This window comes from Pseudonaja textilis, chromosome 2 (assembly GCF_049901715.1).
Source record: "Pseudonaja textilis isolate UNSWEBS1 chromosome 2, rPseTex1.2, whole genome shotgun sequence".
NCBI classification, from domain to species: domain Eukaryota; kingdom Metazoa; phylum Chordata; class Lepidosauria; order Squamata; family Elapidae; genus Pseudonaja; species Pseudonaja textilis.
In genome coordinates, this window is record NC_141991.1 from 2,676,565 (window position 1) to 2,701,807 (window position 25,243).

The 25,243-nt window shown below is 43.4% G+C and overlaps 4 protein-coding genes across 5 annotated transcripts in view; 3 read left to right on the forward strand and 1 right to left on the reverse strand.

The window, feature by feature from the left end:
* LOC148126548 (uncharacterized) overlaps positions 1 to 25,243 on the forward strand; it is a 152,580-nt gene that overhangs the window by 80,044 nt on the left and 47,293 nt on the right. The gene's annotated exons all lie outside the window — the stretch shown is intronic.
* The window catches only part of LOC148126550 (uncharacterized), a 165,296-nt gene that overhangs the window by 80,006 nt on the left and 60,047 nt on the right, over positions 1 to 25,243 (forward strand). The window lies entirely within an intron of this gene.
* Positions 2,262 to 11,237, forward strand: LOC148126554 (uncharacterized). Its single transcript, XM_087928038.1, has 2 exons — positions 2,262 to 2,371; positions 5,507 to 11,237. Exon 2 carries the CDS (start codon positions 5,918 to 5,920, stop codon positions 7,895 to 7,897), a length of 1,980 nt encoding a protein of 659 aa, XP_087784164.1. The 5' UTR covers positions 2,262 to 2,371; positions 5,507 to 5,917; the 3' UTR covers positions 7,898 to 11,237.
* Positions 15,620 to 23,603, reverse strand: LOC113451699 (uncharacterized). 2 transcript variants are annotated; one of them, XM_026723096.2, is made up of 2 exons: positions 23,427 to 23,603; positions 15,620 to 18,968 (listed from the first exon to the last, which is right to left on the reverse strand). In XM_026723096.2, exon 2 carries the CDS (start codon positions 18,650 to 18,652, stop codon positions 17,423 to 17,425), a length of 1,230 nt encoding a protein of 409 aa, XP_026578881.1. In that variant the 5' UTR covers positions 18,653 to 18,968; positions 23,427 to 23,603; the 3' UTR covers positions 15,620 to 17,422. The 2 variants fall into 2 exon arrangements, with proteins under 2 accessions (XP_026578881.1, XP_026578882.1); XM_026723097.2 differs by lacking the exon at positions 23,427 to 23,603 and adding an exon at positions 19,717 to 19,791.

The following is a 25,243-nucleotide window of genomic DNA, read 5'->3' on the forward strand; positions in this document are numbered from 1 at the left end:
TAGAAAATTTAAATTACAAACTCAAAAAAATAATTTATTTTTAAACCAAAAGTTGTAATGACCTTCAGCCTTCTTTTTTTAAATATTTGTCTGTCCAAGCCTGCAAGTCCTCCAATTCCCTAGGTGTTATTGTAGAGGTTGCTTAAACTCTTAAACTCTTACCTAGCCTGGTAAAACAAAACGTTCAGAAACCAACCCACAACCTCCACCCTTAGTCATTGAATAAAGTTTGGGTTTAGGCAGTTTAGCACCTAGCAGGATGCTATGGAGCAGTCAGTTGGCTAGTGGGGTGGGAGCTCGTCTGAACCCTACCGCCAGTCCCAGTACTCCTATGGAATTTGAGGGTCAGCCTTCTTTTGCTCTGAATGGGATAAACTTATATGAGTGTAATCTAAATATAGATATGGATAAGATGTGCGTATATGATACAAACTAAGAAGAGAAAAGATCTTACAAACTGTCGAAAATGAGAATGTTTTTAGTCTTCTGAATTTTAAGAAGCCGCCTCCTCCAATTCACATAAGGATGCCATTTCCGTAGCCCTGCTAATCCTAGCACCAGGGGTCTTTCCATATACCCAGCGCTACGATGATACTGAGTCTCGGTGTGCGCCTCCATCTGTATTTCTATCAGCTCAGTGATGAACTTCACTAGAAACACACCCCGCTACAGATCTGTCCAGCTTGCAAAATGCCACCAGCACTGTGATTGGTCTAAGTCTCACTCCCAGCTTCTCAACCAGGGCGGTAGCATCTGGTGCACCCTGAGTCCAGAAGGGCCACTAAGTTGGCTTTTCATCCTGAGGATTGGACTACGAGTTCAATGTGGACTTGTCACCGGAGTGATCGGGCCACTTACAAGGGGATCATCATCACAGTCAGTGTCACTCTCGCCAGGACCCCTTCCCTAGACTAGTTGGAGTTATCTCACCATCTTTGGGGGGATAGGGTGAATTCTCTTTCCAGGGCTGTTTTGTGGCAGTTTGGTGGGCTTCTTGATAAAACCCCAGGGTCACCTTTGGGCAGGATGGCTGGATTTGCATTTAGCGGCCTGGTGTCCCTCCTTCTCACAGTTGAAGCAGGCAGTGGAACATTACTGGAGGCTCTCATGCAAGAATAAAAGCCACACCTAGGAAATTATGTTTAGGATCTTATACACTCATTTAGCCAAACTGAGACAAAAGTTTGTTATTCGATGTGGGTAAGGTCTTGCCCATTCTGCCCTTATCCATGGAGCATTCTTTGTCCATGTTCTGTCTATGCTTTGTTATCTTACAGAACATCCCTTGTCGTCTTGTGTGTTCGTACTCCTAGGCAGCCTTCTGCTCTGACCCCATTTATCTATGGAGCAGGATGTTCCTGGGTAACTGTTTTGTTCTGTCTCCAAGGATGTGCCTAGCTTTGAAGCACATAACAGAAGCAAGAAACCAGACAGTAAAGAATACCATTCTTAAGAAGCGGTACCATTCTTAAGAAAGGGTTACAGAATTAATTCCTAACCGTAGCAAAATAACACAAGCAATTCTTAACAGAAACAAATGGCAAAGGTTAGGTTGATTCCTGTCACTATGTCCTTTCAATATGAGTTAGCGGCATGCTGTAATTACCTAAAAAGTCAATTCAGTCCTAGTCTGCAGCATTACAGAGATAGAGCCAAGAAAAGAAAAGAAAGAGAAAGTGTCAAGATCACATGAATTGTTAGTACTGTGTTATGCTGTATTAATTGTCAAGCCTGACTTTGTGTACTGAAAAAAAACCACACTTTGAATACTGCATCTAGTTTTGGTCACCAGGGCACAAAAAAGATGTTCAGACTGTAGAAAGAGTTCAGAGAAGAAGAACAAAGACATTTAGGGGAATGGAGGCTAAAACATACAATGAACGATTGTATGAATTGGATAACAGAGAAGGACTGTGGCTTGATATGATAAGCAATCTGGACTGACCCAGAAAAGAGGAAGCATACAGTTAATTTTCACAAGCTAAGAACACATTCCACTATTTCCCTTGGCTCAGCTGCAAAGATAGGTTGCTAGGAGTCTGAAATTGACTTGATATCAGGTGATCCGTGAGAAGATCTGGCCAATACCATCGGTAGATGGGACAAGCCTGTTTTTTTGGCCTCGTATCGCGAGATGGCAGCATCTGTGACTGGGAAGCCAACAACACAATAGCGGCCTCTCTGGTTGACCTTAAAGGAGTTAAAACCATCGAGTACTATATTGCTAGAAAGGATGGAAGGAGAAAAGAAGAAGAAGAAGAAGCACAAAGGAACTTCCTCTTCCGGAAGACTAATGGATACGAGAGGAGAGTGGCGTGCAGAGAGGTTCCTGCGCCTTTTCCAAGGATCATTCGAAAACCTCAGCTGGCAGGTGAGTTGAGGGCAGGTCGGAGGAGAATTTGGGAGCAACTCAGGCTGTTTGGTTCCCTCCATGGCGTGGAAGCAGAGAAGCAGCTAGAATATGGCATAACACTTGGAAGGGATCTTTGAGGTCATCTAGTCCAGCCCCCTGCTCCAGCAGGAGACCTTATACCATCTCAGGCACATGGCTGTCCAGGCTCTTCCTGAAAGCCTCCAGTGATGGAGCACCCACAGCTTCTGCAAGCAAGCTGGTTAATTGTACTCACAGTCAGGATATTTCCGCTTGCTTCTCTCCTTGCTTCATTTCCATCCATTATTGGTTGTTCTGCCTTCAGATGCTCTGTGGAAGAGGATGAGCCCCCCCCTTCTTTGGGGTAGCCCCTCAAATATTGGAAGACTGCTATCATGCCTCCTTCTCCTCCTCTTCTGTAGACTAGACACACCCAACTCCTGCAACCATCTTTGTTTGTTTTAGCCTCAAGGCCCCCGAATATGTTTGTTGCTCTTTCATTTCTTCTCTCTTAGTATTAAGTCCAGTAGAGCTGACCCTCTAATTCCATCCTCTACCTTTTGGGCGATAAAGTTGTCAGGTTTCTCAGGACCTCCTGCTCAAGCAAGGGATTGGGCTAGATAGAAGATCTCCCAAGATCTCTTTCAACTCTGTTGTTCTGTTATGGACCCTGTTATGTTTTCTTGGCAATAATATTGGACTAATCTAACATTGTGTCTTTTGATTTTTTACTTCCATGTCTAACCAACAAGCACGGTATTTCCTATAGGTGCCCCCTCCATGTATTAACCAGGTTCAGCTATTGAAGACCTTACCTCAATACCTACTAATACCCCTAGTTCTCACTTACCATATGTTTCGTGAGCCTTCGAAGTTACTATGGCACTGCAGAAGCAGATGTAGACCTGGTCCTGAAATCTGTGGTCACCGTAACACCGTAAGTGACCTGAACATGTCAGCAGTTCCTGTGGTTGTGTAGAGGCAGGAAAAGGAGTTGCAATCAATTTGGGTTCTTGCCAACTGGTGCACATTTATGATGGTTGCAACGTCCCACCCTCATGATCCCCATTTGTGACCTTCCCAGCTAGCTTCACACAAGTTAAATCAGTGGGGATGCCGGTAGGAAGTGGAAAGCCACGGTCAGGTGAAATTGCCTTTAACAACCCACATCTGCAGAGCAACAGGTGTAAGTTGGCACTGTCATGTGACATCCTGCTTCATGATCAGGTTGCTTAGTGACACAAGATGCCAGTCCCAAATGCAGTCAGTAAGTGAGGACTACTACAATAGGAATGTCACCAGAGTGGTTGTAGAAAGTATTTCTTGACTTATTTGGATCTCAGAACTTCCATGGCAAAACTGGTGCTTCAAATCTTGCAGAGACTTTAGGCATCAGTTAAAGCCCCACATCTCTAAAAGTAGCTCAAAAGATTTGTAACCGTTTTGGAACATTTTTCAAGCTGAATACCCATGGATCTTCCACATATATAAATTTGTTTGTGTGCTTAATTTCTATTTTTCTCTATGTATATAACTACAATTGTATAATCTATCCCCAGCATTTCCTGATATATTTCATAGTAACACTTTGCAGTGCTAAGAATTTGGGGTTTTTTCCCCACAAAAAATATATTAATATCTCAAGAACAAAGTCCAAAAGCAGTTTCCGTATAGAAACAAATTAACCATGTTCTTTTCTTTAATCAAAGCAGTCAATTTAGCCATCTCTGTTAACGCCATCAGGTTTTACAGCCATTCATCTATTGTGGGAATGAAAATATTCTTCCATTTTTGCCTCAATCAACACATATAACATCAATGTTCCATTTTTGTCAAGTTCTGTATCCATTAAGCCTTAAAAAAAAAACCCTGTGTGCTTTTATCTTTATATTCACTTTAGTAGTTCTGTTTTAAAATGTGTATCGTACTCCAAAATTCCTTTGCTTTGTGACATGTCCACCATCAACGATAAAAAGCTTTTCTTTAATGGATAAAATCCATTGCCTTTATATCATTCCCTAACCGTATCATACAATAAATAGTCTTGCCTTCAAAATCTTAATTCATGGCCCTCTAGTTCAAGTATCGTCTTCATTTGGAGAATTACTCTTTTTTTCCCAAACAAAACAAGCATCAAAGTACAATTTTAAATCTGGTAAACCCAACCTCCTATTTCCTTAGCACAAAGGTCTTCAGACATGACAGCTTTAAGACTTGTGGATTTCAACTCCCAGAATTCCTCCTCCAGTCATGATAGCTCAGGAATTCTGGGAGATAAGTCTTAAACGTGCCAAGTTTGAAGACCCTTGCCTTAGCGTCTTGCGATCATTTAGATTTAGTCCTTGTTTATTCCCTTGCAATATAAACTTAAGAGATCTCCATCTGCCATTGTTTAAACAGAGTATCACAAGTGTTGGTAAAGTCTGAAACAGAAAATGCATCCTTGGTAATTTAGAGTGCTGGAGGCTAAAACATACAAGGAATGGTTACAGGAAATGGGTATGTCTAGTTTAATGAGAAGGACTAGCTGAGACATGACAGCAGTGTTCCAGTATTTTAGGGGCTCCTACAAGGACAAAGACAACTCAAACTATTTTCCAGAGTAACAAAAGAAACAATGGATGGAAACTAACCCGTGAAGCAACCTTGAACTAAAGAGAAAATTCCTAACAATTAACAGCAATCAACCAATGGAATAGCTTCCCTTCGGAGGTTTTGGGTTCTCCATCACTGGAGGCTTTCAAAAAGAGATTCGACAGCCACTTGTCTGAAAATAGTATAAAGTCTATTGCTTGAGCAGAGGGTTGGACTAGAAGACCTTCAAGGTCCCTTCCAACTCTATTATTCTGTTGTAGGTAATATTCATCTTAATTACAGCAATCCTATCCAATAATTGATGTACTAACAATTTGTATTGACCGAAATCAACATGAGAATTTCATGGTTGAATGCAAAGGTGAACTTGGATCTCGGTAATCTTCACAGTGTCAAACGAATCATAATTAATGTAAGATGTTCTTTTAGCATTGTGGCATGTTTGCTTTTTAACCTTTAATGTACATGCTTTTCTTCTTTCACATCTTCTGCAACCATTTTATAAACAATACAAATTACTCTTTCCTTTGAATCTTATAGACAAAGAAGATGCCAATAAAACCACTCCGGACAACTGAGAATAACGAGGAACATGAAAGAGGAAAGCAAATTAATCCAGAAATTGTGTTCTAGGATCCACGTGATCCCTTTTTGCAGCTGCACAGACGTGTCAATTGTGGGAAAAGTGCAGATTTCAAATCACAACGGAGTATGCACAAAACGATCCACATTGGAGACAAATAATACTAATGTGGCCAAAGTTTTGGTTAGAACAGCTCCCTTGTGGTTCATAGGTGGACCCACATAGGAGAGGAGCCCTACAAGTGCTCCCAATGTATTGAGTATGGCAGCTTGGTAATACATTAGAGAACTCACACCAGGGAGAAACCCGTTGAATGCGCTGTTTGTTGGAAAAGTTTTGGTCTGAACTCCGGCCTGGTGATAAACTAGATGATGCCCACCAAAAAGAAATCATATGAGTGTCCTGATTGCAGGAAATGTTTCACTGCAAATTCCCTCCTTGTGATGCACCAGAGAACACATACAGGAGAGAAACCTTTTGAATGTCCTGCATGTGGGAAAAGTTTCCGTCAGAAGTCCCACCTGGTGGTACACCAGAAGATTCACACAGGAGAGAAACCATTTGAATGTTCTGATTGTGGGAAAAGTTTCATTCAGAATTCTCACCTGGCAAAACACCAGAGGATTCACACAGAAGAGAAACCATACAAGTGCCCGGTTTGTGGGAAAAGTTTCAGTCATAATTCCCACCTGATCGTACACCAGAGGATTCATACAGGAGAGAAACCATTTGAATGTCCTGATTGTGGGAAACGTTTCAGACAGAATTCTGGCATGTTGAAGCACCAGAGGACTCACACAGGAGAAAAACCATTTGAATGTCCTGATTGTGGGAAAAGTTTCAGTCAGAATACCAACCTGGTGAACCATCAGAGAACTCACACAGGAGAGAAACCCTTTGAATGTCCTGATTGTGGGAAAAGTTTCAGACACAACTCCAACCTAGTGTTTCACCAGAAGACTCACACAAGAGGTAAACTCTTTGAATGTCCTGATTGTGGGAAAAGTTTCAGACACAACTCCAGCCTATTGTTTCACCAGATGACGCACACAGGAGAGAAACCCTTTGAATGTGCTCTTTGTGGGAAAAGTTTCAGTCATAATTGGCAACTGGTGATACACCAGAGGACTCACACAGGAGAGAAACCATATGAGTGCCCGGTTTGTGGGAAAAATTTCAGACAGAATTCCCACCTGGTGATACACCAGAGGACTCATACAGGAGAGAAACCATTTCAATGTGCTCTTTGTGGGAAAAGTTTCAGACACAGTTCCCAACTGGTGATACACCAGAGGACTCACACAGGAGAGAAGCCGTATGAGTGTCTGGTTTGTGGGGAAAGTTTCATTGACAATTCCAGATTGGTGAAACACCAGAGGACTCATACAGAAGAGAAATCATATCAATGTCCATATTGTGGGGAATGTTTCATGAGAAAATTCCAGTTCGTGAGTCACCAGAGGATTCATACAGGAGATAAACCCTTTGAATGCACTTTCTGTGGGAAAAGGTTCAGTCACCAAAGCCGCCTGGTGACACACCAGAGGACTCACACTGGAGAGAAACCGTATGAGTGCCTTCTTTGTGGCAAACGTTTCAGTCAGAATTCCAACCTTATTGGCCACCAGAGGATTCACACAGGAGAGAAACCCTTTGAATGTCCTGATTGTGGGAAATATTTCATTACCAATTCCAACCTCATAAAACACCAGAGGACTCACACAGGAGAGAAACCCTTTGAATGTCCTGAGTGTGGGAAAAGTTTCAGTCATAATTCCAGCCTGGTGATACACCAGAAGACTCACACAGGAGAGAAACCCTCTGAATGTCCGGATTGTGGGAAAACTTTCATTACAGAATTACAGCTCACAAATCACCAGATGACACACACAGGAGAGAAAGCTTTTGAATGTCCTGACTGTGGGAAAAGTTTCAGTCGTACTTCCAGCCTGGTTAAACACCAGAGGATTCACACAGGGGAGAAACCATATAAGTGTTCTGTTTGTGGCAAAAGTTTCAGTTGGAATTGCTACATGGTGAAACACCAGAAGACTCACACAGGAGAGAAACCGTATGAGTGTCCTGTTTGTGGCAAAAGTTTCAGTCAGAATTCCAACCTGATGATACATCAGAGGACTCACACAGGAGAGAAACCGTATGAGTGTCCCGTTTGTGGCAAAAGTTTCAGTCTGAATTCTCACATGGTGATACACCAGAGGTCACATGAAAAACACTTTGAATGCCCTGATTGTGGAGAAAGTTTTCATTTCAATTCAAACCTGGTGAAACACCAGAGGACTCACATGGGAGAAACTTTTCTAATGTCCAATCTTTGGACAGCACTTTAGGCCTAGATAACTCCTTATCGCAGGGGTGTCAAACTCTATTTCATTGAAGGCTGCATCAGGTTTGTGTTTGACCTTGGAGGGCCAGGGTGGATGTGGCTATGTTGACATCACTCATGTCGGGTGGGCGAGAGCTTTGCCAACAAAAATGAGTTCCTGAGCTCTGTTTTCACTGCGACAGCCTCCTGCAACCCTCTACCAGCAAAAACAGAGCTCAGGAGAGCTGCATTGCAGCCCTTGTAAGTTCCATTTTCACTGGCAGAGGCGCCGTTGGGCAGTCCTTCGCTGTTTCCAGGGCAGCCTCACGGGACAGATCTAAGCACCCCATGGCTGGATCTGGGCCCTGGGTCTTCAGTTTGACACCCCTGCCTTACTGCATATAACTAAATTCATAAGAGGCCAAAGTTAATGAGTTTGAATTTCATTTCTGAACTCCCGTTAAGAGTGTAGGTGAGAAATAGACTCTGGATGTTGGCCTGATCCTTTTTAGTCGACACATTGCAAGTTTATACTTGTAGTTGGAGAGGAAAAAATGTGAAATCTATTTGATAAAGGTGAACTACCTGTTTCTAGATATCATCTATTGATTGTGGAGTTTCTCTCTTCTACTTTTTTGAGCTTCAGATTATGAATGCCATAATTCCCCAGCCACCATACAAGTAGTCCTCGAGATACAGCTGCAAATTTTGGTTGCATGTGTTCCAACCTAGGCTTCTCAGAATCACGAAGCAGACTCCTCATTCCAATAAAACCCCTTTTATTTAGGTTAAAGTGAATTCCTCTCCAGCAAAGTCCCGGCAAAGAGTCTTTCATGAGATTTCACAACGACAGACGTTTCTTGGGCTTCTTGAGTTGCCAGGCCGATATCTTCCAAATGTAGCAGCAATTACTTGGCAAGAAATCAGGAACAGATCTTCACCCTAATGAATCGAATTAATTGTCTCCTGCAAACCACTCCCCTCTCGCTCCTCTTTATTCCCTATGGGAGGGGGCATTCACCTGAGCCTTTAATCCCAAGTCAACCCTTGGTCCTTAACTGTTCCTTTCTCCTAGCAACTCTGCACAAGCGCAACTGAGAACAGGCTCCAGCTGCTCTTCTGCCCCACTTATCTCTGACTCCGAAGGCAGCTGATCACTGTCAGATGGCCCTGGCCCCATCTCTGCCTCAGATGCAGAGCACTTGTCAGAGTCTTTCCCAGACTCCAGGACTGGCCCATGTTCCTCCCCAACCTCCTCACTGTCCGAGTCTGTCGCCAGCTCAGCTGGCGGGCCACAAGAGCATGTTGTAATGTTGGTTAAGTGGTTAAGTACTTTCTGAACTATCGCCACCCCCTTCTCTCCCTGATGAAGCTGTCAAACGAATGTGTAAGTTGTTAAGCTCAACAGCGGCTACTTCAGAGTTTGGGGAAGCTCTTGGAAGCTTAGTGCAGGTTTGCCTTCCAAAGGCCTCCCCTATCCCAATCTTTGGGTCCTCCCAGGCCTTTCCCTTCCTCACAGGTCCCTGTAGGCCAATGATGGCGAACCTTTTAGTTGTGGTGTGCGGAAAGCGTGTGTGCATGCTGGCACCCACAATGCAATGCGTCCCGCATCCCCCCCCCCTGTGAAGGCACATGCAATACCCCTGCCCTACCCCCTTATCTGCACTGCGCATGCGTGCACCTCCCAGCTGATTTTTGGCCCATTTGAAGCCGTTTTGCCCACCTGGAAGCTCGAGGGAAACCCCTGGAGCCTCAGGAGGCTGAAAAAGGGGCCAGTTTCAGCACTTCCAGTATTTCCAGAAGGCCCGTGTTTCAGCCTTCTGAGGCTGCAAAGGCTTCCCTCGAGTCTCTGGGAGAGCAAAAATGGCCTTCCCCGAGCTCCAGAGGCTGAAAACGGGCACTTACTGTATTTCCGGAAGGCCTGTTTTTCAGTCTCCCGAGGCTACAGAGGATTCCCTCGAGCCTCTGGGAGGGCGAAAATGGCCTCAAACAGGCCAAAAATCAGCTGGGAGGTGCACGCATGCGCAGTGCAGGGAAATTTGGCTGGGGCTTGCGTGCCTGCACAAATGGTTCTGCATGCCACCTGTGGCACCTATGCCATAGATTTGCCATCATGGCCATAGGCCTTTCTCTCCCCCAAAGGGTCCCCACTTCTACTGGATCCATGTAATCCGTAGGCCTTACTCCCACCCTACCATGCATCAATTCTCCATACCTTTGGAAGATTTCTGAACCTCGTGGGGAAAGAGGGCAGGACATGCATCTCTGGGCTGCCTTATAGAAAGAGCTGTTATTTTGTCTGGCTCAAGATTCATCCCTGGGCCATGCAGTGGATGTGTGGAAGCAGCTGCCATTTTGTATGCCTGCTTCTATCAATATGGTGGCTGCTTCTGGGTCACTGGGAGTAGGACAAACTGTTCTGTTTTGCTATCTTAATACCTTGTAGACTGTGTTAAGGAATTGTGGGTGCACTGAAAATGGTGGCTGCCTCTGGGAAATCTCCCTAAGGGCAGGCCATGTATCCCTGAGGCACATGAGAATGGACAAATACCCCTTGTGCCAGTGTTGTGTTGCAGCTGCCAAAAAAAGCCAATGCAGTGCTACACTATATCAACAGAAGAATAATGTCAAGACAAGAAGAAGCGATAGAATTGCTTTACACAGTTGTGATGAGACCACACTTAGAATACTGTGTCCAGTTCTGGTCACCATGATACAAAAAATTTGCTGAGACCTTGGAAAGTGCGCAGAGAAGACTAACAAAGGTGATAAAGGGTCTGTCACAAAGAAGAGTGGATTGACTTATTCTCTAGGGCCCCAGATGGGAGGATAAGAAGTAATGGGTGGACGTTTGTTAAAATGAGGCCCAACTTAGAAATAAAGAGAAATTGTCTTTATCAGTGAGAGCAATTAATCAATGCCATAACTTTCCTCCAGGTTTTGTAGGTGTCTCCATCACTGGAGGTTTTCAAGAATAGACTGGAGAACCAGTTGAGCGGGATGGTATAAAGCTCCTGCCTTGAGAAGCGGGTTGGACTTCCGGGGTCCTTTTCAAGGCTGTAATGCAATGTTTCGATGAATTTAGAGGCAGTTTAGAAAATCGATAAAGAGCAGCCCCCATGAACTTGTTTCTTGTAAAATGGCTGTTTTGAAAAAAATATTTTATTCAGGAAAATTAATATAAATTAAACTCCAAAACAAAAACAAGGATAGATACAACATTTAAAAATAAAGAAAAATGTGCATTAAAAAGACAAAAAGAGATTTACACAAATTATCCCCTCCATTTGAATATTCATAAATATATCGGAGCAACCTTAGTTTCCTCCCCTTGCGAAGCAGGCCCAAAATTTATAACATTCTACCTCTACAAACAATTTGACTTTCATATACTGTATCTACTATAGAAAGAGGCAAAGTGGTTAACAGGAGAATCAACAGCAAAGTTAAAATGGCAAAGCATTAAAAATCCAGCTTTTCATTTAACATAAAGTATAGAATGGCTTCTTATTTACCATAAGTCACTATAATCGTCGTCTCTGATCTGCCAGGGATGAAATATTTTTGATTCTTACGAATAAAACTTTTTCCGTTGATTTTGGTTGAGAACAATCAAACCACAATTGTGTCTTGTTCCTTAAAATCATAAACCTCCGTTGTCGATCCATTTTCCCAAGAGTCCAGTCCAAATTGTTTTCCAGTTAGATATGGCAAGTCCATTTCCCAGTTACCACCAACTTCATCATGCATTTAGTCTGTTCGCTCCAAATAGTTACAGGAACTGGGCATGGCTAGTCTAGTGAAGAGAATGATCAGAGGAGACACAACAGCAGTGTCCCAATATTTGAGGGGCTGCCACAGAGAGGAAGGGGTGACGCTATTTTCCAAAGCACCTGAAGGCCAGACAACAAATAATGGATAGAAACTGAACACGGAGAGAATTTAACCTGGAAATAAGGAGAAACTTTCTGACTGAGAACAATCAACCGATGGAACAGCTTGCCCTCGGAAGTTGTGGGAGCGCCATCACTTGAGACTTTCTAGAAGAGGTTGGACTCCCATCTGTCAGAAATGGTGTAGGGTCTCATGCTTGGGCGGAGGGTGGGACTAGATGACTTACAAGGTCCCTCCGAACTCTGATTATCTGTTTAAATCTGTAGGATCCACATCCGCTCTGCCTCCAACCAATCTGCAGTTTTCAAACCATGGTGAGGGGTCTTTTAGGAAGCGACTGTGCTCCGCATGGGAGATTCCTGGGAAGAGCTCAGGCTTATAAAGGGATTTATTTGTGTGCGCTCATAATCCCAAACTCCTCCATCGGTTCCAGGGGACAGGGACCACCCAGAGCAGAAATTGTTTTTTTCTCACCACAATCCTTCACATCCTTTTGGGTGAACTACCAGCTAGGTACAACAATTATTTTCTTCCTGTGATGCTTCCAGCAAATGACATCCGCTGCACGTGGCTTTTTTGTTCCTGGGTGTAATACAGGTAGTCCTCGCTTACCATTTGTCTCGTTTAGTAAATATTCAACATTATGTTGGGTTAGGGCTCGCTTTGCAAACAATCCTTGCATTTTAAATCATCCAACTGCCCAACGATCATGCGATAGCCATTAGCATGCTGCCCAACCAGCTTAAAACAAGCCAAATCCACCGAGAAGACTGAAATCCAATCACAAGTAGCAGCCAGGTGACGTCTCAAATGCCTACAGTCAGTCATTTAATGCCTAGAGGCTAAATGAAGTCCAAAGCCTTTTGCAATCGGGTGATTATTTCACTTAGCAGTCATAAACCTCAGCAGCAGAATTGCCAGTCATGCTCGTGGTCCCTAAGTGAGGACTACCCACATTCCTCACCCGCCCTATGGGCTGCTTCTTCCTGCAGTTGATGGGGGAGAAGATCGATGTGCAGTAGTGAGTGTTGGAAGAATTATCCTTCCGGGTTCAGTTCCAAGCGGAGAAGAAAGACACTGGAAACACGGTGACTGCTTGGGAAAATGGTTTAATGGCGGACAAGACCACGTGGCTTGGAGCTCCAAAGTGGAAAAGAACGATCCCATGCTTCAAGATGAAGGAAAAGAAGGGCGGGCTGATCTGCTGAATGTGCCCGGGGTTTTATGCCCTCTATTGGGATTTGAATTGGAGTTTGTATACTGATTAGTTGTCAGATTCCCATGGGGCCGTGCAGGGGCAACTTTGTAGACTGTCCTGAGTCCCAGGCTTGGTTGAGCCTTGTTGGATGATGATGATGATGTAATGAAAAGGGCTTTTGGGCAATTCCTATAGCTCTACTGGAGATCTTTGTTATGTAAAATAGGCTGGCCCAGGCCAGAGTAATGGTCCATTAGCAAAGGTGGGGGTGAGTTTCTGCTTCTGAGGTGAGCTTCTGCTTCTGAGTTTCTACTCTTTTTAGGGGAAATATTCTGCCTTTTAAATATTTCCTAGGACATTTCATTTTTCTAGGAGTGGGTGCTAACTTCCTACAGGAGTCTCTCTCGGGGTGGCTTTCCTATTAGAGAGCTGGTGGGCTGCATGGGGAAGGTGCTGTTGCTGGACTAGGAGTGGGGACACCCAAATTGCAGTCCCTCCTCAGCCACGAAAGGTCCCTCAGGCCCAGCCCCACTTGGTAGACCAGGCCAAGAAATCAAGTCCACAGGAAGATTCTTCAACACTTTTTATTATTGAGACCGAATGTTAATAAGAAAATCTTGCAAGTCTGATTGTGTTGAACCGCCTACCCATTTCTGATGTTCCTCTGAATTAGGGAGGTGTTTGTCTGAGCCTGTTTGTAACATTCTCTGTTGTGGACTTGAGAATAGGTTGCTTATCTCCTAAGGTTATTTTCTTTACTCTCTCTCTGCCCTGGGGTGGGTGGAGGGCCTCTGGGCATAGGACCGGCTAATGATGAAGAGGCTGAATGAGCAGCAGGAATATGCAGGTTGTGTTCCCCATTCAGCCATGGAAGGTCCCAGTGACTTTGCACACACAGCACCGAGCTCCATTCACTAGCGAACCTCTAAGATGCTACCCCTGAAATACATCTGAGCTGTTTAAAGTGAAGAAAACATTAATAGTAATCTGAATTGGCCTGGAGTGTCCACAGGGGGAAGAATCAGGCAGGAATTTCTGGACCAATGGAACAAAATGTTTTATATTTCCTGACTACATATCAGAGAGAATATAGTTGTCAATGTGACAGATATAGATGATCACCCGGATGGGATTTTCAAAAATCATGCAATAATTTACGGTACGTAGTGCCTGCCCGTTTCTATTCCTTTGTATGATAGTTGCCCGATGGTATATAGAATAGAATAGGATAGAATTTCACCTCAAGATGACACTTCTGACAGCAGTCTCACTAAAAATGCTCTCTGGTAGATTTTGTTTTGCTTTTTATTCTTCTCCGGAATTCATTTTGAATTTCAGACTCAAGTGATGAATTGTTTAAACAGCTAGCGGTTTGTAAAGGGGCGGCTTTTTGTGATTATTTCACCTTTACAAATGCAGAGGGGATGCTGATCTAGGAAACAGCAGGTCTCAGCAAAAGTAAACCCAAAAGATAAAGGAGGGGTAAAGCAAACAGGGATTTTGAACAGATCAAGGAAAAATGGAATAAAAACTCCTCCCCTGTCACTCTGACTAGTTTATGTTCACAAGTGAATAAGATAGAGATGAAACACTCTCTTTAAACAGATGCAACCCCGATTTTTACAAATTGGCAGTTCTCCCTTCTGGTTAAAAGATTCAATTAATAGTAGCAGCTTGCGTATCTCAGGATTTCAGATTCAGAGGGTAGACAGAAACATCTGGTAAAAAGAAGGGGTGGTGTTTCTGCTTTTATATTAACAATTGATTTAATATCTCCAGGGCTACGGAGATCTCCTCGCAAGGAGGGGTGCTCAAGGGGTTTGTGAGACGGGGTCCAGGGAGGAGGGGGCTGACCAGCCACTGTCTCTTCTGAGATTTTTGTCTTTTTAGTTTCATGTCTAAAAAGACAAAAATCTCAGAAGAGACAACAAGCACAATATTTCCTATTGGAGCCCCATCCGTGTATTAACCAGGCTCCACTAAAACTTACTTATGGAGGACTTTTTCAGATGTTCAGTTTGTATCGGTTGTCCTCGTTTACTGTTTCAAAGTTGCAATGGCACTGTGAATGCAGAGGTACACCTGGTCCACAAATTTGTGGTCATTGTAGCATATAGTTCAAACACGCACTTACAAATGTATATATGTGGAAAATCCATGTGTTTTAAGCCGGCAAATACCACCTCTGGCTGGCCCTGCCCCCATCTATTCGCTGCCTCCCGAGTCCCAGCTGATCGGCTGGTTCTTCTTTTGTTGCCCTGCACAGGAGAACAGAGCTGGAAAGCAGGTTAATGGGGTGGGGAGGGAATGGGATTTTGCAGTATCCTTCCCCAGACCACCCACCAAGCTACGCCCTCCAAGCCAAGCCCAAAGAACCGATAGTAAAAAAAATTGAATCCCACCACTGGACTGAGGTAAATAGCAATGCAACAATAAATTAAGAGGCAGAAGCCTAACTGCAGCTCACATCATCAGAGGCACAGAGTAGCCAGACAGATGCACTGAAGTTTTAAATTTTTAACGAGGAGGGAAGGGAAATTGAAAAAGACAGATTGGTTATAGAGATGCAGAATGCAGTTTACAGGTAGCTTAACAATGGTAGTGTGTCAGTAGTGTTCACCCCTGAGCAAGAGTTCAGAAAAGGGCCTTACGTCATCCTTTTATTAATTTTATTATTAAACTTATTCACTTCACGTCTCACAGCTTGAGGGAAGTGAGCATTTTGCTTTGCCCAAAGGTTCATAGCAACACTATCCACTTTTTCCTGTCACAAGCTGATGATAGTTCTTACACAATGCATTTTTAAAACTGAAACATTTTCCACTGATCAATTTTTTTTTCCACGACACCACCAACAAGGGTGTGTGTGTGTGCCACAATTTTTTTCAGCAACTTGGTCCTGTTATCACCCAGCAGCTGTCAAAGGGTAATAAGCAGGCACCTCCAAAAACGCGAGGTCCCAGCAGTTGTTAATAAACCTGGAGACCTTTTCTCCTTAACTCAATATTCCTACAGTTCTTCAACAGGTTCATCTGCAAGGCAGAACAGACTTTACATGGGAAATTTTACGCTGCTTTTTTTTAACTGTGCCTTAGGCCAACTCCCCCACAGTGTTAAGATACACAGGTACACTCCCTACACGGTGTAAAGGGAGCAAAACAGAGCCGTTTCTCCCTCTCCCACATGACGGCGATTCAACAGCAGCTACCATTTTGGCCCTGAGGCAGGTGTGGCAAAATGGCAGCTGCTTCCACAAATACAAATGTGTGTGGCCCGCTGGTGAAGCCCGGGCATGCTGAAAAGGACGATTGCTCTCAGGACACAATCATGCAAGCCCAGTAATGTACGGCCTACCCTCCTTTCACAAAAGTGAGATTAGAAACCTTAAAAAGATAAGGAAGTTTAGGGTGTGAAGCCTGGTGGGGTGGGAGTTTGGCCTAAGGGCTTCAGAGATCCAATGGGAATGGGGAAAGGCCTGGGGGGATGAAGGGTTGGGGGGATCCGTGGGGGAGGGAAAGGCCTGGGGGGATGAAGGGTTGGGGGGGATCCGTGGGGGAGGGAAAAGCTCGGGGGAATACAAGAGTCGGGAAGCAGAGCACCAGATATCTCGGGGAGGCCTAGGGGAGGGAAGGCTGGCTCACACTTGGACTCCAAGAGCTTCCCCCAACACTGAGGTAGCTACTGTTCCACTTAATGACGCGCACATTTAATGGCTGCATCAGGGAGAGCAGAGATTAGTGAAGCAAAGCAGTCGCGCTTAACACAACAGACAGCTAGTTGGCAGGCCCCATTACAGTTGTATCTCAACGGCTACTTGTATGGTGGCAGGGGAATTTTGGTGCTCAAAATCTAGAGGACACTAAGGCAGAAGATGGAAACTCCACACGTGGGAATTACATAATCAATATACAAAAAAACACCACCCAGGGGCCTTTTTGAGGAATTCCAATACTTCTGCAAAAGGAACTATCCAGAATTTTTTTTGCTGATAATCAGAAATTGGTAGTCTTTCAAACTAAGATTTTCCATTTTTTCTCTCTTCATCTACCTGTCTTATTAATGGGCTCACTTAAAAGCATTAGGCCAGAAATCAAATACAGGTAGTCCTCGACTTACAACAGTTCGCTTAGTGACCAATCAAAGTTGCAATGAAAATAATGACCTTATGAACATTTTTCACACTTATGACCATTATAGCATCCCCATGGTCATGGGATTTACCTTTGGATACTTGACAACTGATATTTATAATGGTTGCACTTCCCAGGGTCATGGGATCATCTTTTGCAACCTAACAAAGTCAATAGGGAAATAAGAGTCACTTAACAATCAATCATGTTGCTCATTTAACAAATTTCTCACGAAGCAACATAACTTTGGGGCGCAATTCTGATTGTAAGTAGATGACCTGTAGTCAATTTCTCACTTAGAGTGCCAATGAGAGATCACAAAAGAAATTCAAGCTTTCTCTAAAGTCATCAATTTTTGCCTTGTGTGGATTTCCTCATGTGCAATAAGAGATGATTTACGCATGAAGTACCGTCCACAGACTGGACATTTGAAAGGTTTTTCCCCTGTGTGTAAACCTACATGACTTAGAAGACTAGACCTACTACTAAAATCTTTCCCACAATCCGGACATTCATAAGGTTTCTCTCCTGTATGTATCCTCTGGTGTACCACCAGGCTGGAATTCCGACTGAAACTTTTCCCACACTCTGGACACTCATACGGTTTCTCTCCTGTGTGAATCCTCTGGTGTATCACCAAGTGTGAATTCTGACTAAAACTCTTCCCACAATCAGAACATTCAAAGGGTTTCTCTCCTGTGTGGGTCCTCTGGTGTATCACTAGGCTGTAATTCTGACTGAAACTCTTCCCACAAATAGGACATTCAAAGGGTTTCTCTCCTGTGTGAGTCCTCTGGTGGATCACCAGGTGGGAATTTGTAATGAAACTCTTCCCACAATCAGGACAGTCATACAATTTCTCTCCTGTGTGAGTCCTCTGATGTATCACCAGGTTGGAATTCTGACTGAAACTTTTCCCACACTCAGGACATTCAAAGGGTTTCTCTCCCGTGTGAGTCCTCAGGTGTATCACCAGGTTGAAATTTTGACTGAAACTTTTCCCACACTCAGGACATTCAAAGAGTTTCTCCCCTGTGTGAGTCCTCTGATGTTTCACCAGGGTGGAATTCTGACTGAAACTTCTCCCACAATCAGGACATTCAAAGGGTTTCTCTCCTGTGTGAGTCCTCAGGTGTCTCATGAGGTGGGAATTTCCAGTGAAACTCTTCCCACAATCAGGACAGTCATATGATTTCTCCCTGTGGTGAGTCCTCTGATGTATTACCAAGTTGCCATGCATGCCAAAGCTTTCATCACATTGGGAAAATGGGTAGGGCTTCTGTTCTGTGTGGGTCCTTCCATCAACCACAAGGGAGCAGTTTTGACCAAAACTTTTGCCACATTCAGAATATTTGTATGGCTTTTCTCCAATGTGGATCATGTTGTCCATAATCAGCTGTGAGTTGCAATCTGTTTCTTTCCCACAATAGGCAGATCTGTGAAGCTTTTCCACCACTGATATTGAAGAGGTCAAAAATATGTGTGATCCTTGCTGGGTGGAGCTTTGATTCAAAGTATTTTCTTCCTCACAGGGTGAATCCTGCATTATGTCCGCCATATGTGACCGTTCAATTAACCTTTTACTCCGCACTGACTTCCAGATATTTCCTTCTTTTTCTGAATGGAAAAATAATCTCCTCTGATCTTTTCATATAGTGTGTTCTTGTGTTCTATATAAATTACTCATTCCAACTCAAAAAAAATCTTCTTTTTGATTTTCTATTCTTTGTTTCTCAGCTTCTGTGGAAGAAAAATTGTGTAGTTTTCTGAAGGAAATGACAAATAACTTGGTTTCTGGCTTGATTTGCTTTCTTTTTTTAACCTTGCTTGTGACTCTCAGTTGTCCCGAGTGCTTTTATCAGCATCCTCTTTGTCTATAAGATGCAAAGAAAAATATAACTTTAATTATTTTATAAGATGGTTACAGAAGGTATGAGAAAAAGAAAAAAGTATACATTACATTGAAAAGCAAGCATGCTACAATGCTAAAATAACCTCTTACATTATGACTGATAGATTAGAAAGATCCAAATTCAAATACCCATTCAGTCATGAATTTCTTTTATTAACTTGAGTCAATCATAAATTTTTAGCACTGCAAAGGGTTATTCATCAAATATATCTGAAAGTGCTAGCGGTAGATTATACAATTGTAGATATGTACATACAGAGAGAAGTATAAATACACACACCTATAAAGGGATATATGTGGAAAATCCACGTGTTTTCAATCAGAAAAATGTCCTCGGCTCCAAGTAAGGACAGAAAATACTTTCCACAACCACTCTGGTGACATTCCTATTGAAGTAGTCCTCACTTACTGACCGCGTTTGGGACTGGCATCTGCATCACTAATTGTCAGATGAGTGTGCCAACTTACATCTGTTTCTCTGCAGTTGTTAAGCAAATCACTGTGGGTTGTTAAAGTCAATTTCACATGATTGTCACTTGCACCTTCCTGCCAGCATCCCCACTGATGGTGTTTATGAGAAGCTGGGAAGGTCTAACTGGGAAGGTCACAAATGGGGATCATGAGTATGCTGCAACCATCATCGATGTACACCGGTTGGCAGCACCCAAACCAAAGCACCCAGCCTTTCCTCTAACCTGTCCTTAACTCACCTTCCAGATGCTGCTTCGACCCTTGGAAGAGAACAAAAGCCATCCTGCACATTACCCTCCTCCCCTGGGTGAGCAGGAAGAGGAAATTCCTTTGAGCTTCTCGGCTCCTCCTATCCTTTCTAGCAATAAAAGGACTTGATGGTTTTAACTCCTTTAAGCTCAACCACAGATGCAGCTACTGAATTGTTGGCTTTCTAGCAGGGGTGGGATTCTACCAGTTCACACCTATTTGCTAGAACCGGTTGTTAACATTCTAAGCAGTTTGGAGAACCGGTTGTTAGAATAAATTACTGGCCTAATCCTGTAAGGAAGGTAGGAAGGAAACATTCTGGTGTTGCTTACAGAAACTGCCTCTCCATTAACACTTATTACATTCTCGGCAGGACTAGACTTCCTGCTCAGGAACATCTCTGGAGTTATTTTCCCCTCCTTTGCTGGTACTGTGCTTGCATGGAGTGACCATTCAAAGTTACAATGGCACTGAAAAAAGTGGCTTATGACCATTTTTCACACTTACAACTGTTGCAGCATCCCCAGGCATGAGAGGCCAGGTGAGGAGATGCGTGCCTCGATGTGAGTAATGTTGAGTTGGCCACGCCCAGCCAATAACATGACCACCAAGCCACGCCCACCACCTAAGCCATGCCCACAGAACCGGTGGTTAAAAATTTGAATCCCACCCCTGCTTTCTAGGCACAGATGTTGCCTTCATGATCGCCATCTCCTGATAGGAGGTGGAAAAACACGCTTGTCCCATACCTTACCTAAGGCGTTGCAAGACGTTTTCATTCATTACATTCCATCAAGTCATTCTTGACTCCTAGCAACCTACCTTTGCAACTGACCCAAGTGAAATGTGACATTAATTAGCTTCTGAAGATTAGCTACATGCTGAGCCCTAAATGTTCATGAGAATTAGATAAGAATTGAAAGGGACCATCTCTCCAAGTAGAAGATATTATACCACTCCAGACAAATGGCTGTCCAATCTCCCCTTAAAAATCTCCCCTGATGGAACACCCACAACTTCTGGAGGTAAGCCATGCCGCTGATTATTCTCACTGACAGGAAATTTCTCCTTAATTCTAGATTGGATCTCCACAGACTTCAGAGGATAATTAGGACTGCAGAAAAAACAATTATTACCAACCTGCCTTCCATCGAGGACCTGTATACTGCACGAGTCAAAAAGAGGGCTGTGAAAATATTTGCAGACCCCTCACATCCTGGACATAAACTGTTTCAACTCCTTCCCTCAAAATGATGCTATAGAACACTGCACACCAGAACTAGACACAGGGACAGTTTTTCCCCAAAGCCATCACTCTGCTAAACAAATAATTCCCTCAGTACTGTCCAACTATTTACAAAGTCTGTACTACTATTACTGTTAATCTTCTCATCACTCTTTATCACCCATCCCCTCCCATTCGTGACTGTAACTTTGTCGCTTGTGTCCTTACAATTTATATTGACTGTTTCCTGGTATGATTTGATTGCTTATTGTACCCTATGACTATTAAGTGTTACACCTTATGATTCTTGACTCTTGACAAATGTATCTTTTCTTTTATATATACTGAGAGTATTGGCACCAAGACAAATTCCTTGTGTGTCCAATCACACTTGATCAGTAAAGAATTCTATTTTATTCTATTTTTGGTAAGTTTCCATCTGTTATTTCTCCTGCTTGCTCTCTTGCTGCTTCCTCTTTTTTCTTTGTCAGCCTCCAAATAGATTGCTATCATGTCACCCCTAGTCATTTTCTGTGTTAGACATATCCAGTTCCTGCAGATCTTTTGTAGTTTTAGCCTCCAATCCCCTAATCATCTTTGTTGCTCTTCTTTGAACTCTTTCTAGAGGCTCAATCTCTTTCCTGTATCCTCTTTCCTGGTGACCAAAATTGGATGCAATATTCCAAATGTTGTCTTACCAGTCAGTATATGCAGGACTAGTGCTTCATATGATGTCTATGCAGATTCTCAGTCATCAGGTCATGGTTGCCCCCAAAGTGTTTTTTCAAAAGGCAACTGGACTTTCTTTGTTTTTCCTTGAAGATGATTCACTTCTCATCCAAGAATTGTCTTCAGAACCGTCTTGAAGGAGAAACAAAGTGCAGTGGTCTCTTGATAGAGCACCTGTGGGACTTCATGTGCTCTTCCATATTATCCCTCTGTTGATGCAGACTAGGACTGCATTGGCTTTTTCTGCAGCTGCAGCACACTGGTAGCTCATACTTAGGGTGACTCTCCATTGGAAGTCCTAGATCCTGTTCACAGTTACAGCTGTTGAGTCAGGGTCAAGGTTAAGGACCTTTTTAAAACAGAGCTATGGGGGAAATACGTTCATCTGAATATTCATACTTTCTTTTCCAAATATCTTACACCCAGGAACTTTTAATATGTGGGAGCACATGTGGGCAATGCCCTTGGCATTAAACTTACTGAACTGTTTTGCATTAAACATGATCAATCCAGAGTGATTTATCCTTTTGAATTGCCTGGGGGAAATAGACCTTGCCCTCCCCTTTAAAAAAGTCCAGACAAAGTAGTATCATATAATGTGCAGGCTAGTTAGTAGGCTCTGGAAAGCTGGTGTTAAGTATTATGTTAAAATATTTAACTATTTACAGAAACTGAAAGCTGTAAAAGTGAAGGTGGAGAGGCTCAGAGAAATTACATACCTATGACAGACATGAAATTGGGAGGAAACTGAAAATTGGAAAGGGGAGAATGTAATAGAATAACTAGAGGAAGCAAGGCTGGCTGAGTAGCATATAAACAGAAACTCTCCATGCAAGCATTTTATTTCCACAACTGAAGCCTCTCTAGAGCTCACCCAAACTGCCTCTTGTGCACACCAGTCTCTCTTCCCCAAAATGCTTGGCAAGCAGTTATTAGTGCTCCCAGGCCTTTCACTTAACCTGAAATTCTTTTATCCTTGTATACATATCCGGCAGAAGATCTCTTTGGAAAGCTGCTTTTAAAAAACAGCAGACAGCTTCTTTTTCAGTGTAGATTATACAGCCCATAAAAGAGCTAAAATTAAAATTGAAAATATCCAGAGATAGGAACTGCTCAGTTACATGGGCAGAGAGAAATAGGGATGCAGCAGTCACCAGAAAGGGAATTTGGGCAGGTAAGAGAGGCAGATTCAGGAATTTGGGCAGGTAAGAGAGGCAGATTCAGGGGCTGCGTCTCCAAGGAAGCCCACCTGGACAGAACTGCCCATTGGCCAAGCCCACCTGGACGCCTCTCTCTCTAGCCTCCGTCACCTGCCTTTCAGGTGCCACCGGTCTCTTCCTAGCAGGGTTCCCGCCCTCGGAGGGAGCCCCTCCAGCCACGATCCCTCTGAGCCCAGATCCTCTCGCCCCCCACGCCTCCAGACCCTCCCCAGCAGCCACGTGGGGACGTGGGAATGGCGGTGCAGGAAAACAACAGGTAACCGGGCTGCACCAAATGTTGGGCTGCGGGGAAGGAGGGGGGGGGGGTCTCGGAGGAAGGATTTTAAGGGGATCGGAAAGCCGTTCGCAGAAGCAGCAACCGAGGAGGAGAAGCGGCGGCGCAGCGGTCCCCAAGGAGCAGAAAACCTTGCAAGGAAAGGCGGGGGACTCGGAAGCTCTTCCTTCCCGCAAGGAATCTCTCCTCCCTTCCTGCACCTGGGAATTCTCCCTTCCTCCTCCCGCCCCCCCTCGCAGCGTCCTTACCCACCTTGAGCGCCCTTCCCCACGAGGGGAACCCCGCAGCCCCCGGCTTAAGAGACGTCGGGAGACCAGAATGGGGGGCGGGGGGCAGGAAGGACCGGAAACTGGACCCCCGGCCCCTATTTTCCCCCCCCTTTCCTGCCTCCTCTCTAGGCGCAAAAGAAAAGCTCTCTCCGTTTAACCCCTTCGTTGAATCCGCTGCGGGGAGAAGGCGGCTGGAGCGCCGGCGAGCAACGCCAAAGTCCTGGATAAAATACCTAACTTTATATATACGGTATGTCAAGAGGAGTGGAAGCATCTTTTCTGACTAACAATTACATTAAAATGCGTAACTCTTTATTCCTTTTTTAAAAAAATATAATAAAAATATTAAACAAATTTATACAAATACAGTAAATTTAAACTGTCCGCTTATCACAACTTATCACAAAAGTGTTCATTCAATCTGACATTTCTCAAATTGTATAATAGGACAAAGTTTCATCCCATTACATATTACAAATCTAATTACATATAGTATTACTAGCTTCCCTCATGTCTTTTTATTTGACTTTACTTTATTAATTTCATGTCTATCTTCTAGCCAATTGTAGGAACAATTCCAAATCTCATTCTGATTCCTCTTTGTTGTTAAGTTCCAATGATAGCTTGTCTATTTCTGCACATTCCAAAACTTTTTTATGATCATGAGGGGTGCAGGGGGAGAGTATTTTCACATTTCCAATTTTGGGCGAGCCTTGCCGCTGTTTATATGTGAAGTATGATATATAATATTTTTTTACTAATTTTTTGTTTTAGAATTCCCAATAGAAATATTTCTGGTTTCCATTCAATCTTAACTTTAGGTGATTTCTTCAAGCCAATTACTAATTTTCCTCCAATACTTTTTTGCTTTTGGACAGGACCACCACATATGATAGTAGGTGCCCTGCTCAAATCCACATTTACAACAGTTTACGTGCAAAAGTGATATTCCATGCTACCCGATTTTGGCTCCCATACATTCACATGGCTCTCTTCCGGAAAATAGGGAGAATCCCTTGTTCTGAGTAGGAGGATCCACTTCCTGCCTTTCTTCTCCTGTTTTAAAAGTTTTCATCTCTAAAATGAAGCTGCCCTCCCCCCAAAAAAACAACTTGATCCCCGCTTTTACACCAACAGAGTTACATGTTCCCCAAGGATAAAATGAAATTAGACACAGGAGCCATCGGGCACAGAGGTGGTATTCATCAGGTTCTGACCAGTTCTGGAGATCTGTAGCGGAAATTTTGAGTAGTTCAGAGAACCAGCAAATACCACCTGTGACTGGAGATTTTACAGTATCCTTCCCCTGCCACGCCCACCAAGTCACGCCCACAGAACCGGTAGCAACATATTTAACTGTTTAATGCTGAGGGAGGTTTTAAGCAGCTGTTGCTTATTTTCATCTCTGTACCTGTTGGCATCTCTATTTGGGTGCTAACTGCACTGAAGCTTGCTACTGTTTATACCTTTTAAGAGTCACAAAGACAAGTTTTGGGAGAAGCACCCTACTCTCAGGATTTCTGTGGAAAGCTTGCTCATAATTCTGGAGCTCTACTGTTGCAAAATATGTAATAGAATATGTAATATGTAATAGAAATGTAGTAGTATTGTGCAAACATTTTAAGCAATCATTAGATTTGTTGTTTTAGCAAAGTTTTAATGACCATAATTATTTTTCCATCTTTATATTAAGATTCAAACAGGAAATACAAGAAATATGTGTATAAAACATAAACACAATTTGCAGCACAAAATGACTTCTACAGGCAAAAGTCAGCATTTAGTGTGAACTAACTTGGC